This window comes from Tiliqua scincoides, chromosome 8 (assembly GCF_035046505.1).
Source record: "Tiliqua scincoides isolate rTilSci1 chromosome 8, rTilSci1.hap2, whole genome shotgun sequence".
NCBI classification, from domain to species: Eukaryota; Metazoa; Chordata; class Lepidosauria; order Squamata; family Scincidae; genus Tiliqua; species Tiliqua scincoides.
This window is the reverse complement of record NC_089828.1, coordinates 53,682,604-53,697,450: the sequence shown is the minus strand read 5'-3', so window position 1 is coordinate 53,697,450 and position 14,847 is coordinate 53,682,604. Positions and strand designations below refer to the sequence as shown.

The window sequence follows — 14,847 nt, the reverse complement described above, 5'->3', positions numbered from 1 at the left end:
AGGATCGCGCCGCTGCCTTTCCCCGCCTCTAGGCCTCCTCCCCGCCTCTAGGCCTCCTCCCTGCCTCTAGGCTGCCCCTACCCCTTAAGGGGGCAGGGGCCAGGGCCCGCAGGCTGGGACGTCGCGGCACCCCAGTTTGAAAAGCCCTGCTGTAGGAGAAGAGCGAGACTACACAAACCATGGTTTGTCAGTACATCTGGAGTACCAGTTGTGATTGGGAATCTAAGGCCTTGTTCAGACGTGGGAACAAACCTTGATGGTGCAGGGAGATGAGAGCTGCTCCTGGTTTGTTCACTGTAGATTGAGCGAATCACAGCTACCCATATTCAAACTTAAAATTTGTTAAAAACTTTGTGCAGTGCTATCTTTAATGCTAATGCTATGAGATAGCAGTGCTATCTTTAATAATGCTTTTACTTGAATAATAGTAACTGCTCAGACAGTTCTGCTTTTGAATTTTTCTGTAGGCGTGCATGAGAGATATTCCAACTTGCAAGTGGCTCGACCAGTGGACGGAACTCGCTCAAAAGTAGGTTGTGTTGCCTAAACCATGAGCTTGTGGTCTGTGTTGCACCTGTGTCTTATTTGCTGCTGCTTCGCACCATCTCCTTTGACGTGGCAGATTCTGTTATGAGGATCATGATCTATCCACATACTTGATGCTTTACAAAGTATGAGAGGTTCCTGCCCCAAGGGGCTTACAGTTGAGAAAATGGCATAAAAGAAGGGAGAGAAAGAAAAATGGAGTCAGGGAGTAGGGGAAGAATATATGATTATTGCAGTTACATGTTCTTAGACTTAGTTACAGGAAGTTATCCAGCATTAAGGGGTTGTGCCAAAAGCATCTCAGAAAAGGCACGGATTCCAGTAAAAGTCTGTTTAATGCACTGTAATTTCTTCCTCTTCAGGTTTGCATTCCAGTATAATCCATCTCTCCAACCAAGGGCCCTTGTTGTCTTTGGTTGCATTAGCAAGCGGGTGTCCCATGGGCAAATAAAGCAAATCATCCGGATTCTTAGCAAGGTTTGTATCCCTGTTTTTTGTTGTTTTTTTCCTTCCTTGTAACTTTCATTTTCACTTAGTTGTCTTGCAGGTTGTCACAGTAGTCACTGAGGGGCCCTGGCACTTCAGGGATGTCCTGAGCCCTGACCCACTGAATTTCATTCTGATTTAAACATGGACGGAATTTCTACAGTTAAACCGTTCTGGAGAGCTATCCAGATGCTGTGAGCCTAAAGGGCTTACGATCTCAGGTTCTCTGTAAGAAGAAGAGGACCATTCCTGACTTCTGAGAGTGCCCGTCCCATAGAGGCTGGGCAGAAATAAAGGCTGACTCCTGCCTGAGTGAGGGGCATCTATGCCCCAGTCTTACCCTGCCTCGCTTTGGACAAGCAGGGTGTGAGCTGAGTTCCATTCGTCTCAGCTCATAACCTGGTTGGCCTAGGTTGGTCTTCCCCTCCCTCTTCCCACCTGGGCATCACTACAGACCTTCACCAAATGCTTCAAGATTCATTTGCTGAGACAGCCTTTGGTCAGAGACTGCATTAGAGAGTGTTATAAGGGGAGTTGGAGCCTGTCCGGCTCCCACCTTTCTTGCAGATAAGCTCTGTCAAATCCCAGAGGTCAGGAAATTCCCAATTCTTCTTACAGAGAAAACAGGAATTTTATCTCGCCATAGACCTCCTCAGAAGAAGAAAGGGGCATTCCACCGACCGCACTTACAGGTTCAGCTCAAACTGTAGGCAATGTGTGAATTGATAAGTAGGGCTTCCTGGGGAGCAGGCCATGCTTTTATCTGAGGTATCTGGAAACCCGGGTGGTTGCATGAGGCACAGTAATCTGTTCTCATATGTTAGTTCTTTAGGTCCTATAGAGGTTGTTCATAGCTCCTGCCATTCCAGTCCTGGGCTGTGGATACCTCTCACTCAGGGAAGAGCCAGCCTTTGTTTGTGCCCTGCCTCCAACAGTACAGGAAGTCACAAATGCCCCCCCCCCTTCCTCTTCTATGAAAGGATATATGCAGTAAAACAAAACTCCTGTTTTCTCTTCACATGTTGTGGAGCAATGGTGGGTTTTGCAGGGTCTGTGCCCACATATCCCTGAAGGTTTCCTGCCGTAAATGTGAGGAGTTTGAAGGGCAGGAGTCAGCTCCCTGAAGTGCTGTGGGTGCATGCTGTGGGGCTGTGGCCAGTACAGGCTCCTGGCAGATGTCCCCCTCAAAGTTTAGACATGCTTCACGGTGCGTTGCCTGTGAGGAGAAACATCAGTGGCAATACAGGATTGCTCGATTCCAGACTGACTTGATGAGGCGGGTGGGAAGACAAGGGAGCTGTCCAGAAAGGAAAGCAAAAAAGAGAGAGGCAACCTGCTTTTAGGGACTGGAGCTTGTGGGGAAGGGGGGGTTGGAATCTGTGCCTTGCAATCCCAAGCTAAATACTTTTTTCCCCTCTCCCTTTTTTGCAAACAGGGTCTTGAGAGCTGCTTGAAAGGTCCAGACAGCTACAACAGCCAAGTTCTGATAGAAGCCACAGTCATCGCACTGACTAAGTTGCAGCCACTTCTTAATAAGGTAATCAGCCCCTGCCCCCAACTGCCTGCAGGAGAGTTGGCTTGGAGCAGAGAGGGGCATCTTCTGTACTCCCTTAAGAACCTTTTCTCCCAGATGGGGAATTTTGAAATACTGATGATACATTCATGGTAAGGGCAGTTTTATGCAGGCCTTGTTAAGGCATTGCTGCTTGAGCCATGGAGCTGCTGGGGTGGCATGTCAGTCTCGTGCATTCCTTCTCTTTCTGCACTTTGATACTGTACCTTCACTTTCTGGTTTGTGTTAATCCAGCTCAAACCATAGGTTCTGTAGTATGTAATAGTCATCTTTGTCCCAGTTTGAATACAACCGACACGACTGTATTTTACTCCGATCTTTATTCCTGCCTCCACTTCCTTTTTCTTCATCCATTGCCTTCCCTACTACAGAATGTAAGCTTCTTGGAACAGGGTCTTGTTCTTTCATACACTGTAAAATGCCATGCATACTGGTGGTGCTATATAGATACAGAGGGCCCTCCTTATCCCTGGATTGGAGCATCTGTGGATGCAGAGCCCATGGCTAGAGGGCCTCAAAGCACCTCCTGGATGTGGTCTGAAGTGAGGTGCAGGAAGGCTGTGCATGACCCCCACCTGAGTTATAGCCATGCTGAATTCCCCACGGATTTAATTATCCATGGATATTGATATCCACAAAGAGTCCTGGAACAGGTCCCCCACAGATATCGAGAGCCCACTGTATAGAGCTGGTATAGCCCAATGATACTATTTACTGGTGTAGTATATTGACTAAGAGACTAAGCTAGGAAGAGGAAGTTGAACAGGACTTCCCTGGTTCAAGTCTTTAGAATGTTTAGAACAGCCAGTCCCTCTCACCTGCGGCTTCCCAGCTGCAACATGGGAGTGATAATGTCCACTTGTATTACAGTGTTGTAAGAATTGCATCAAGATATATGTGAGGCATTTTTTGCATTTGAGAGCAATACACAAATTATCATTATTGACAAATAATAAGACCAAGACAGGAGAAGGGAGGCAGAGCACAACCAACAGAGATGAAGCTGGTTTCTGTTCTGGAGATCTCACTATGGAAGCAGGTTTTGTATTTAAATCTCCCTGTCCCTTTTCTTTCTGCCAGGACTCGCCGATGCACAAGGCCCTCTTCTGGGTGGCCATGGCCGTCCTGCAGCTGGACGAAGTCAACCTCTATTCAGCGGGTACAGCTCTCCTTGAACAAAACCTCCATACCTTGGACAACCTTCGAGTGTTCAATGACAAAGTAAGACAAGCCACTCACCAGAGAAACCTCATCCGTGCTTTCATGTCTATTATTTATTTTTTAAAAATGAATACTTCTCTTTGTTGTATGCTTGACATCCTTTGTTTTTCTTTTCTGTGCTGGTGGTGGAACTGGCTCAAAAACTTGCCTGGCTTCTTGGTTGGACAATACCTTGAGTATTGAGAACCAAAACTTTGAAGATATGCTCTGAGATAAAAAGAAATGGAATTGCCTGTCCACCCCCAAACCCTTCAGAATAGTCATGAAGTTGTAAAAATGTTGCCTAAGATTGTCTGTTGCATCTTGGAATCATCTGAGTTTTGCTGCAAGCTAAAATACATATTGAAGGCAAAAGAAATTTGATTGCGGAAGCAAAGCACTCTTTAAACTCCTCTTTTCCGGGATGGTCATTTACTTATTCATTGGCTTGTTTTCACTACCTACCTTTCTTCCAAAGCACTCAAGGTAGCTTACGTATAATGGCTCACATTCTTAAGATTTATGATACAACGCAGTGGGGAAGGGAACAGAAGAACACATTGAGGTCTTGATTCTTTCATATTGTTCTGAAACCTTAGTGGTGTTATAACCAGGTGGATTGGTCACGGAGGATGACAGTTGTAGGAGAGAAGGAATCCTCTGGTAGTTGGGTCCAGCCAGGCTGATGGAAAGGGCCTCACTGTCTCACGTCCCCTCTGGGGAGTGGTAAGAGAAATGGCTGCTGATAGAGGCAGTTCTGGGAGGGGAGGAATGAAATGGTGCCAGCCCAGACAGACTTACAGAAAGAGGCCTTGCTGTGTTGAGCCTTCCTTTGCAATAGCCAGGACAAATGGCTGTTGATGAATACATGCAAATTTCAGGGTAAGCACTGCTATGTTTGCTGATTTCTTTGTGTCATGATAAAGGGTGGGTGGTTTATTTCCAAATTCCTTGGTATTTCAGGGCAATCCCATCAAAGCACTAGTGAGTGGTATGGTGGATGTAAAGTGTTGGAACAAGGGCTGTGGGGGCTAAGTTCAGAACTCCCCAAAGCCATCAAGCTCACTGGGTGACCTTGGGCTGTGTCACTGTATCCTGCCTCACTGGGTTGTTAAGGTAAAGATGGTATTAAAAGCCCTTTCTGAGCCCTTTGGTTGAAAGGTGGCCTATTAATAACATTAAATAAAAAAGTGATTCTCACCTTAAAAATACATCAGAATAGGTTACATGTAGAAGGAAAAGCTTCACTATTCTGGAGGCGCCTAAGCTTTCGACAGGCAATTGCAGCATAAGCACAAGGGCATCATTTTGCCTTTTTAAAGGAAGTGCTCATCTGTACCAGCCAAAACTATAAATTCTTTTACCAGGAAATGTTGGGGTTATTGACAACTGAAAGCATGTTAGTTAAGCAGTTGATGAACTGAAGCAAGTGTGAGGGAGAAAATAGCAGATCAAAAGTGTGTCCCAGCAACCATCTTAGGAGAGATGTTTCCCCACTTCTTTCTCATGCCAGAGGTGATGGTGGTCATCTGCAGTTTTTATAAGCCCTTGTTTTAAAATCATTGAAGACTGGCTGCTGCTCAGTCGAACAGAGGCACCTTTGTAGCCCATTTTAGTTAATTTAATTATAAACATTACAGTCCCACCCCGTTCTAGAACGTTCATAATGTAGTGGTGGAGTGGTGTCACTGGGGGGGCGGGCGATGGGGGTGTGGCAGCACCAAGTGAAGCACACAGGGGGAGTGACACCACTACTGGCCAAGATTTTCAAAAACTTGGTATTTTCAAATAATACCATCATATTATATATCAGTTGATGTGGAATTTCATGCAGAATGCGGTGAAGCAAACTGTGTTGCAATATCTCTATTCGATCAAAAGGTACAGCCAAAAAGCCCTCAGGGGTGGGGCAATTGTACATCACCACACCCATCCCCCGGGGTGTTGCACCGCCCACTGCCTGGGAGGAGGTCCGTCATAGGGGTGACACGCTGGCCTCCTGTATAGGGTGTCGCAAATCCTAGTGACACCACTCAGTGGTCATGAATTCGGCCAAATGTACTTTATATAATTTTGCCTCCATCCCAGAGCCCTGAAGAGGTCTTCATGGAGATCAGGAGGCCTTTGGAGTGGCACTGCAAGCAGATGGATCACTTTGTAGGACTCAATTTCAATTCCAACTTCAACTTTGCACTGGTGGGCCATCTGCTAAAAGGTAGGAAGGCGTCTCGGTGTACTGGGTGGTGGGCTTCTGCTATTCCATTAAATGTGTCTTGGATCTCTGTCTGGTCCCCAAAAGCCAGAACCTCTGAGAGGCTGCTGTAACACTGCCACCCAAAGCAAAGAGCTGGTGTGCGACCATGGCACTTCTGTTGTTCCCTTGGCAGCCAGTCAGGCCCTGCCCACAGCCAGTTCAACACTGCCAGGAGCCACAACCCCATTCCCCTAATGATGGGGAATATCATTAGGATATCTGGATATCTTGTGCTGCTTGGGAGCTACAAAGCGCAGACCAAGGCAGACTTCCTTGGAGGCAGAGTGCATAGAGGGGAAGAGGGTTGGCAGTGAACCCCTGCCCCTGAGGAACTGGGGTCCAGGTAAAACCCAGGGTACAAAGATCTTTGGGAAGCACCCAGAGTTTTCATTTTCAGTCCTTCCTTTCCTCTTTTCCTCCATTATGCCAAGGACAAGCTGGAAAAAGCTCCCTCTGGAAACTGTTGGGAGAATCATATTGGTCAGGTTTCCAAATAACAGACTCTTCATTTGTCAGATTCAGATAAAAACATTGTCATATCAGGACTGGCTTCATATTAGCTGTGGCCCAAAGTCACCACTGGGGCTTTCTTTTTTACCCCCCTTACCATTGTGTTCCTGATCATAGATTGAATGTCTCTTAAGTTCCTGCTGATGGTTTATGAACGATGATGTGGGCTTCTGGTTTTGTTTTGCTGCGTTGCTCCTCTTGCTTATGGAGTGACGTATATCTATGCAGTACTCGTGCTGGTCGATGCTTACTAATGTGTGAACATGTTTGATATGTGCAGTTGCAGATGCATTGACACATGTACACTTTGTTTCAAACTCTGACGCGGCTCTTTCCGCTTCAAGGAAGCTCTGAAATGTGGTTGCATAATAAAATTAAAGCAAATCAAACAGTCCACAATAGAAGTATCAGCAGGCCAAATATTTATGTTCTGGAATCAGCCTGTGATGCCTTCTGTCAATACACCTTAGGCCCTTTTCTGCCATTTGCTCAACCACCCGGATTTGCTGCTGGGTGTCACCTTGTCTTACTGCCCTAATAATGTGGGCGGCCTGAAGTCACATTGGAGCTGGCTCCTCCCACACAGCCTTGGGTTTCTGGTGCTACCAGTGCAGCACAGGAAGGGGAGCACATCACCGCAGGTGCCATATCACCGAGGTCACTGACTGCACCATATCAAATTGTGGGGGGTATCCCATTTTTGGTGTCCTGTATATTTTTTTAAAAGAATTGGCTGCACCATATCAGATTGTGGGGGAGTATTCCAGTTTTGAATGGTCTCCTATAACAGGGGTTCTCAAACTCGCTTGGAGTTTGAGCCCTGAGATTAGTCCTTGTGGGGGGCAGGGAAACGGCGGCAATGCAATCCCCAGGATTGCACCACTGCAGGGGCAGAGGGGGCTTTCTTCTAACCAGGGTCCAGGGGATGTGGGGAGGCTCAAGGAGCCCTCTGCAAGGCTCGCCACAGCTTGTAAACAGTTAAAAAAAAAAAGATTGTGACCCACTTCCAGGTTGCAATTGCAAAACCGGAAGTGGGTTGCTATTTTTTTTTAAACTGTTTACAAGCTGCGGGGAGCCCGGCAGAGGGCTCTGCAGGTCTCCCCAAACCCCAGCAGAGGGAGGGCACATTAGAGAAAAGCTCCTTCTGCCCCCACAGTGGCGCGATCCTGCGGATTGGGTCACTGCCTTCACCCTTCTGCCGCCCCTTAAGGGGCTTACCCTGTAGGTGACCGACAACTCATTGCCCTTTTATGTGTGTGTGATTTCAGGCTATCGGCATCCCTCTCCCACCATCGTAGCCAGAACTGTCAGGATCCTGCACACACTCCTTGCTCTGGTGAACAAGGCGAGTGACAAGTTTGAAGTGAATACCCAGAGTGTGGCTTACCTTGCAGGTAAAGAAACTGAACTGGTTTAGGCTTACCTCTCAGGGTTGTTGTGAGGTCAAAAGGAGGGAAGGAACCATGTATGCGACCCAGAGCTCCATGGAGGAGGGGCGCTATAAGTATGTGCATACATAAAATGTGCATTTGATAACTTGACCTCAGTGCTTGGATGGTTCTGTTGTGAAACATGGACTTTGAACCTTCGTTTTGCCTCCTTTTTGTCCTTCCAGCTTTGCTGACGGTTTCTGAGGAGGTCCGAAGTCGTTGCAGCCTCAAGCACAGGAAATCTCTTCTGCTGACAGATGTTTCAATGGAAAATGTTCCCATGGAGACTTATCCCATACATCACAGTGACGCCAGTTATAGGTCAGTAGGCATCTCTCCCTTCTGCAACGAGAGCCATGCCAGTTGTGAGCAACACAGTCTCAGAAGACAAGTACATTTTGTTCAGGATCATTTATCTAGTTTCCGTCAGCTGCTTCTGGGAACAGCTCAAACATTGCTGCCTAGACAGGGAACTCGGTCTACAGCAGGGGTCGGCAACGTTTTCAGGCTAAAGGGCATTCGGTGATGACATCGCACCAGCAAACTTCTGGGTTGCCAAGCTCCCGGAAGCAGCTGTGCAAGGTTCAGCTTGAGTGAGGAAGCCTCCTGCCCAGTTTGCTGTGTGCCCAGACAGGAAATAGCAGAGCCACTCGCCCAGGCTCACAGCACAGGGATGCCATGAGCCTGAGCTGTTGGCTCTTCCATCCCTATCCAGTGTGTGGCAAATTAGGCAGGCGCTTTACTTCCCAAACCAAGCTCCCCGTGGGCCAGACGACTTTGGGTGGTGGGCTGGGATCTTCCCATGGACTGTAAGTTGCCAGCCCCTGGTCTATTTTGCTTCCTACATTTAAATACCATCTTCTTGTCGAAGCACTCAAGGCAGTTTATAGTTCAGAATATTGGCTAACAGACAAGATATATGGAAAAGAGGCTGTGGGAGGGGGAAAAATAAGCAAATTCAGAATTCTGAAAAGATGGTTCTAAAAGCCAAATGGCATGTGGTCCAAGCCAAGCCACCAGGGGGGATCACTGAAACATCTCTTCTCTGCTGGAGCCAGGTGGAATGGCTGCAGAGGCAGTTCTGGGAGGTGAGATGCTAAATGGCAGTTGGCCTTAGCCTGGCTGAAGAAGAGGGCTTTGCTGTCTTCCCTCACACTCTGAGGCAGCCAAGGTTACCAGCGGCCCTGGCTTTGAAAGAGTGATGCTGTAGCCATGTGGCAGAGAGAGCGTCCCCCTGAAACGCCAAAGGGGGGGGGAATGATTATGTCTCACTTTCTCTGTACAGTAAGAAGAAGCTGTGATTTGTGAACTTCCATTCTCTCCTCCCTTTCAGAACACTAAGGGAAAACCAGCCGTGGTCTTCTCCCAAGAGCTCTGACAGACATCTGGCTGCCTGTTACCCAACCGCGGGGCAGATCAGTCCACGCACAAGGAAGTCCATGAGTTTGGATATGGGGCAGCCTTCTCAAGCCAACACTAAAAAGCTACTTGGTTAGTGTGGAGCTTAATCCTCCTTTTCATTCCCAAAGGTTAGAAAATAGCATATTTGCTCACTGCCAGTACCTACATCTAGCTTCCACCTGTTTTGCCCACCTACTGTAAACAGTCTCGGTGGAATGCGCCACGGTTAGTTTGTGAACATGGGAAAGGAGTGCCATGAGAATTTCCTGCCAGGCACCAGAATATCTCAGGCTGTGGTTGTAACAAAGCACTATGATTCTGTAAACTCTCCATAAGGATTCCTGGGCGTTATGCTCCCCCCCCCCTTTGTTTATTAAAAGAAATTAAAATTTAATCAGTGTCCACTCTTATAAGTTTTGTGAACTGGCTTTCCACAGACTGTTGCTGTACTTTGTAACCCACCCACTCCCGTCTGCACTGCAGTGGGAGAAGGGAAATTCCCCTCTAGTCTCCTGCCTGGGTAGGACATGGGTGGAGAAGTAATTTTTCTACCGCACACAAGTATCTGTAATCTCTGTAGCTCAGGCAGGATACAGGGTAGAAACAAACACACACAGGCTTACTGATTGCATTTCCTGATGAATTCCCACCCCCTGCTATTTGACTTTGTGGTTGTTTTAAATAGGTACAAGAAAGAGTTTTGACCACTTGATATCAGACACAAAGGCACCAAAAAGGCAAGAAATCGAATCAGGGATCACCACACCTCCAAAAATGAGGAAGGTAGCAGAAAACGATTATGAAATGGGTAAGGATCCAAGCCCTTCTTCTAGTTGCTAGTTGTGCTTTTCATGACCAAATGATGAATTATCATTATGGAAGAAGGGAAAAAAATCTTGCTGTCTAGCCTCATTATGGCATTAATTATTGGCCTTGAGCCTACATTGTAAGATTTGGACCTAGGTCTCCCCAGTACTGCATTGACATTCTCTCTGATTGTCCAGAGAAGTCTTTTTCACTTCAGTTGCAGGTGGTTTTGCTATGATGGCAGGATTCATCTGTTCTTTTTTGTCCTTACTATTAAATATGTTGCTATTTTCCTGTAGAGACACAAAGGATATCACCCCAGCAGCATCCACACCTCAGGAAAGTGTCAGTGTCAGAGTCCAATGTCCTCTTGGATGAAGAAGTCCTCACTGATCCCAAAATCCAAGCCCTGTTGCTCACCGTCCTTGTAAGTTGCATTGCAGATTGCCATACCTCAGATGGCCGTTTTGTCTGAAGCAGCTTCTCTTTTCATTGAAAAGAGTTGAGGCAAAGGAAGAGGCAGCTTCCGGGTTGTGGGTGAATTGTATGGAACAGAAGCTCCGTTGATATCTGGCTGAACCCTTTGGTGCAAGGCAGATGGGGTTGAAACATAAGGTGGGATATAATTAAGACCTGAAAGAGTGATAAATAAAGTTACAGTATAGATGTACTGTAGGACAACCCATAGATGTCCTGTTGCTACTCTTGATATTGTCAAAGTTCGTAATATTCTGGTATAGAATAAGACAGGGGTGTCCAAATATTTTGGCAGGAGGGCCACATAATCTCTCTGACGCTGTGTCGGGGGCCGGGGGGGAAAAGAGTTAATTTACATTTCAAATTTGAATACATTTACATAAATGAATTTATTAGAGATGGAACATATGAATGAATGAAGGTCTTGCAGTAGCTCAAGGCCTATAAAAGGCCTTGCACAAAGCAAGGCTAGCCTTTCCTTTGCTGCCACTGCTGCATCACAGACATGAAACAGCAAGCAGTGGAGGGAGCCCTCATCCCACAGCTCAGGTGAGAGGTCGAATAGTTGTCCTAATGCTGAGAGCAGTTGCGACAGGCCAGCACAGGCTCCAGCAAGTCTCCGGAGGGCCAGAGACCATTGGAGATTGTGGACTTCCCAAGGGCTGGATTGGGAGCCCCTGAGGGCCACAAGTAGCCCCTGGGCCGGGGTTTGGACACTCCTGGAATAAGAAGATTCCCAGTCCATAATGCTCAGCTGTGTCCTGAACAGAGCATCATTCCTCTCTTCTCTAGCTTGGAATGTAAAGCAAGATATTTTTGCGCACCCTTGATCATCGTTTAAATTGACCCAAGCTGCTTTGTCAGCACATGTGATGGACAGTCTTTTTGTTGAACAGCTAACCAAATGGCACACAGATGTTTTAAGAAGCGTCTCTTGCTTTTGCCAAAGTCCTGGTCGCTTTGTTGTGATTCCACATCAGCTGGAGGTGGTTATCACTTGTTGCTAGTCACTGCTGGCCTCTCCAGCCCAGTTGGCCATACATTTTTGTTGCTGCTGCTGCTAGTGCTCTTGCACATGCCTCAGCAAGTGTGGTTTGGGCTTACTACACAGCTGTGTTTGCTGTGCATCCACGTTTGCTCACATAAAAACAGAATGTGTGCTAGCTTTAGCAAAGACATTGTGAATGGGAAGGCTGAGAGTTGGGTGCTGAAGAAGTTCGTTGGGGCAGCCTCCTGGACATACACAGACAGAGCTTAGAATCCCAGTTCTGGATAGGTGCATGAAGACAGTTCTAGTCTAAGTCTGCCAGGTTTTGGACTGGATTGGCAGTGGCTGCTTAAAAGGTATGGGCAAGAGTAGTCATTATAATATCCTGCCTTGGGTGTTAAAATGCTGAACTCAAGCTGATCTGGCTTCAGTGTAAAGCCATTGGCACTTATGTAGTTGGGCTTACAAGTTGGACATAAAAGATTTTGTTTTTTAACTAGCGCAGCATTTCACGAACTGTGGGTTGTGACCCAATTTTTGTTGGGTTGCAAGCCCCACAGCCAGGAGGCTACAACCTAAAATGGAATGCAACCCTGAAGTCACTTCTTGTTCACATCAGCAAGCGACCCGCTTCATTGGCCTCGGAGTGCCTTTTCCTGGTCCAAAAATCGGGTTGTGACCCACCAGTGGGGCACAACACACAGTTTGAGTTGCAGCATGCCACAACCACTGAAGCAAGTTGTGCACCAGTGTAACCCAGAAGGGACTTTAAGGTTGCGTGTCATTTTAGATTGCAGCCTCCTGGCCTCATTGGGCCCCAGATTCACCATGGACAATGCAGTGGGGTTGCCAAGGTCAGTAGTTTGGGGACCCCTCATCTAGCACCATCAGTTTACATGGCACGTCATACAGAAAGAAAGAACTCCTCCCTGTCTCAGAGTCTTTACAATCTAGATAGACATAAGGTAAGTAGAGGAAGAAGAGGGGAACAGAGACACAGGATATGCAGGCATTTCAGTAACAGTAGTGAGAGTGGCCTAAAGTGGTGTGCCCAGGTCTGTGTGGAAAAGGTGCATTTGAAAAAGGAATTGGAAGGAAGTGGGTGAGCAAGTATCCTACAGGTGTTCCAGAAGGCAGTTCCAAGCATTCCTTATAAGCATAAGGAATGCAGTTCCAGCATTTCTCCTGGCAAGGGAGAAAGGGCAAAGATGGAAATTTCTAAATAAATAAAAGGTTGTCAGTATGCTCTGAGGATGCATAGTAGTAGCCTTTTTGCTGAACCTAAGTGGCTCTTTTGATGTAAAGGTCTCATGGCACCTTGAAGATCAAGATTAATAGCTGCGTAAGTTGATGTGGACTAGAGCCCAATTTTATCAGCTTCCGCCACAGTAAATCTGTTAGTCTTTTAAGGTGCCCCGAGGCTCCTTTTTGTCTTTGGTACAGCAGACTGAAACAGCTACCCCTCTGGAATTGGTCTGTTAAAAGCCTGGGTTTCATCGCCTTCTGTTGAATGGAGATAATATATAACCCCTTCTCTCAGTAGTGTTTGGTTTTCCTGCAGTACATTTTCGCAGCAAAACACAACAGTCAAAATCCAATGGCTCACCAGGAGTTATGTACTGATGGTTTCCCCTCTCTCCCCCTCCCTGTTTTTTTTTTTTTTTTTTGGCAGGCAACTCTTGTAAAATACACTGCAGATGAGTTTGACCAGCGGATACTGTACGAGTATTTAGCAGAAGCCAGTGTCGTTTTCCCAAAGGTCTTTCCTGTTGTGTAAGTTTCCAGCTTTTTAGCACATAGTTGCTTGCAAAACACTTACCTGATGATAAGACTGGCTTGTAGAACCCACCTTGAAGTTGGGGGCATAACCCATGTGTGGTTCCTGATCTACCAGTGAACCACTGTGTGCCTGTTGCAGAATACACTGTCCACATTAGGCAAATCAGTGTTTGTGGCACTGAAGTCATTTGATTCTTGGTCTGACCCAGCAAAAGAATTTTGGCTGCTCTTTTGATGATTTCTTGGTGTTGGGGCAGGCCCACAATGCAACTCTTGGTCTGTATTGTCTCCTGACTATTCTTGCTGGACACCCTTCTCAGACCTGCTGTGTGTGCACAGCACGTACATCAACTTTCCTTGGTCTACCTCCTTATACCAGCACCCTCCAGAGTGGAATTAACAAAGCGTTTTTGTCCCTGTTTGCTTTCCATGGAGAGAAGGGGGACTCTTTGCACACCTCATATGACCAGTTTTTCCCCAGTTTTATGTTGGTTCTGACTATAGCAAGTTCACTACTGTCTTTCTCCCAACCTAGCAATAATGACAGGTTCAGTGATGGATAAAAGAAGTTCCATGTGGTGAAGAGCAGTGATACAGAGCTCTTGCAAAGCTTCCACACTGGGTCAGTGCACATGCTATGGACTGGCCATACCTGACCCCCTTATCCATGGGAGCGTTCCCTTAAGCCCTAAGGGCCTGAAAATGCATCAGTTGCCACTTCCTTTCTAATTGCAAGCAAGTAGTTATGCAACTATTGTACTTGGGGTAGCTGGGGTGGGTTTTCCTAAGCTGTCAAGAGCTACATTTCTCCACTAGAGATTCAGAACCAACTTCACAGAATGATAGTTTCCTGGGGAAAAGGAGCAACAATTAACAATAGGTTGTCTGTAGTGGACTTGTGCTCTTAGATACAATCCAGATCTTGCTGCTGTGAGTTTATTGGCTAAACCGACATTTACAGGCCATTTGCTCAATGCAATAAAGATGTACAAGCGCAGAACTGATAACTGATGTGTTTTGGTTGTCTAGGCACAATTTACTGGACTTCAAGATAAACAGCCTGTTGTCGCAATGTCAGGATCCAAATTTATTGAATCCAATTCACGGCATCGTTCAGAGTATGGTTTACCATGAAGAATCTCCACCCCAGTACCAAACGTCTTATCTACAAAGTATGTATTTTGCAGCCCTTTCAAACAGTGGAGAAGACTGTTCAGGGACCGAACATACGCTGATCCTTTTTCACCCTACCTCTACACATCTTTTTTGTTGTTTAAAATATGTACCCCACTGTGCTGTTTTAACACGTTCACATGGTAGTTGACCACTTCTTTGAGTTGACATCTTGATCTCAGCCAGCCCCTGAGTCCATCAGCAACTTCTTACTCTAGACAGG

The 14,847-nt window shown here is 46.6% G+C and overlaps 1 protein-coding gene across 4 annotated transcripts in view; it reads left to right on the top strand.

Moving 5' to 3' along the window:
• NF1 (neurofibromin 1) overlaps window positions 1-14,847 on the top strand; it is a 177,285-nt gene that overhangs the window by 141,663 nt on the left and 20,775 nt on the right. For all 4 annotated transcript variants that reach the window (XM_066634972.1, XM_066634973.1, XM_066634971.1 and 1 more), the window contains 12 exons: window positions 468-529; window positions 909-1,023; window positions 2,468-2,569; window positions 3,686-3,826; window positions 5,894-6,020; window positions 7,838-7,963; window positions 8,185-8,320; window positions 9,333-9,490; window positions 10,086-10,208; window positions 10,507-10,634; window positions 13,345-13,445; window positions 14,481-14,623. In XM_066634972.1, the coding sequence (XP_066491069.1) occupies window positions 468-529; window positions 909-1,023; window positions 2,468-2,569; window positions 3,686-3,826; window positions 5,894-6,020; window positions 7,838-7,963; window positions 8,185-8,320; window positions 9,333-9,490; window positions 10,086-10,208; window positions 10,507-10,634; window positions 13,345-13,445; window positions 14,481-14,623 (1,462 nt within the window). The remainder of the gene's footprint in view (window positions 1-467; window positions 530-908; window positions 1,024-2,467; window positions 2,570-3,685; window positions 3,827-5,893; window positions 6,021-7,837; window positions 7,964-8,184; window positions 8,321-9,332; window positions 9,491-10,085; window positions 10,209-10,506; window positions 10,635-13,344; window positions 13,446-14,480; window positions 14,624-14,847) is intronic.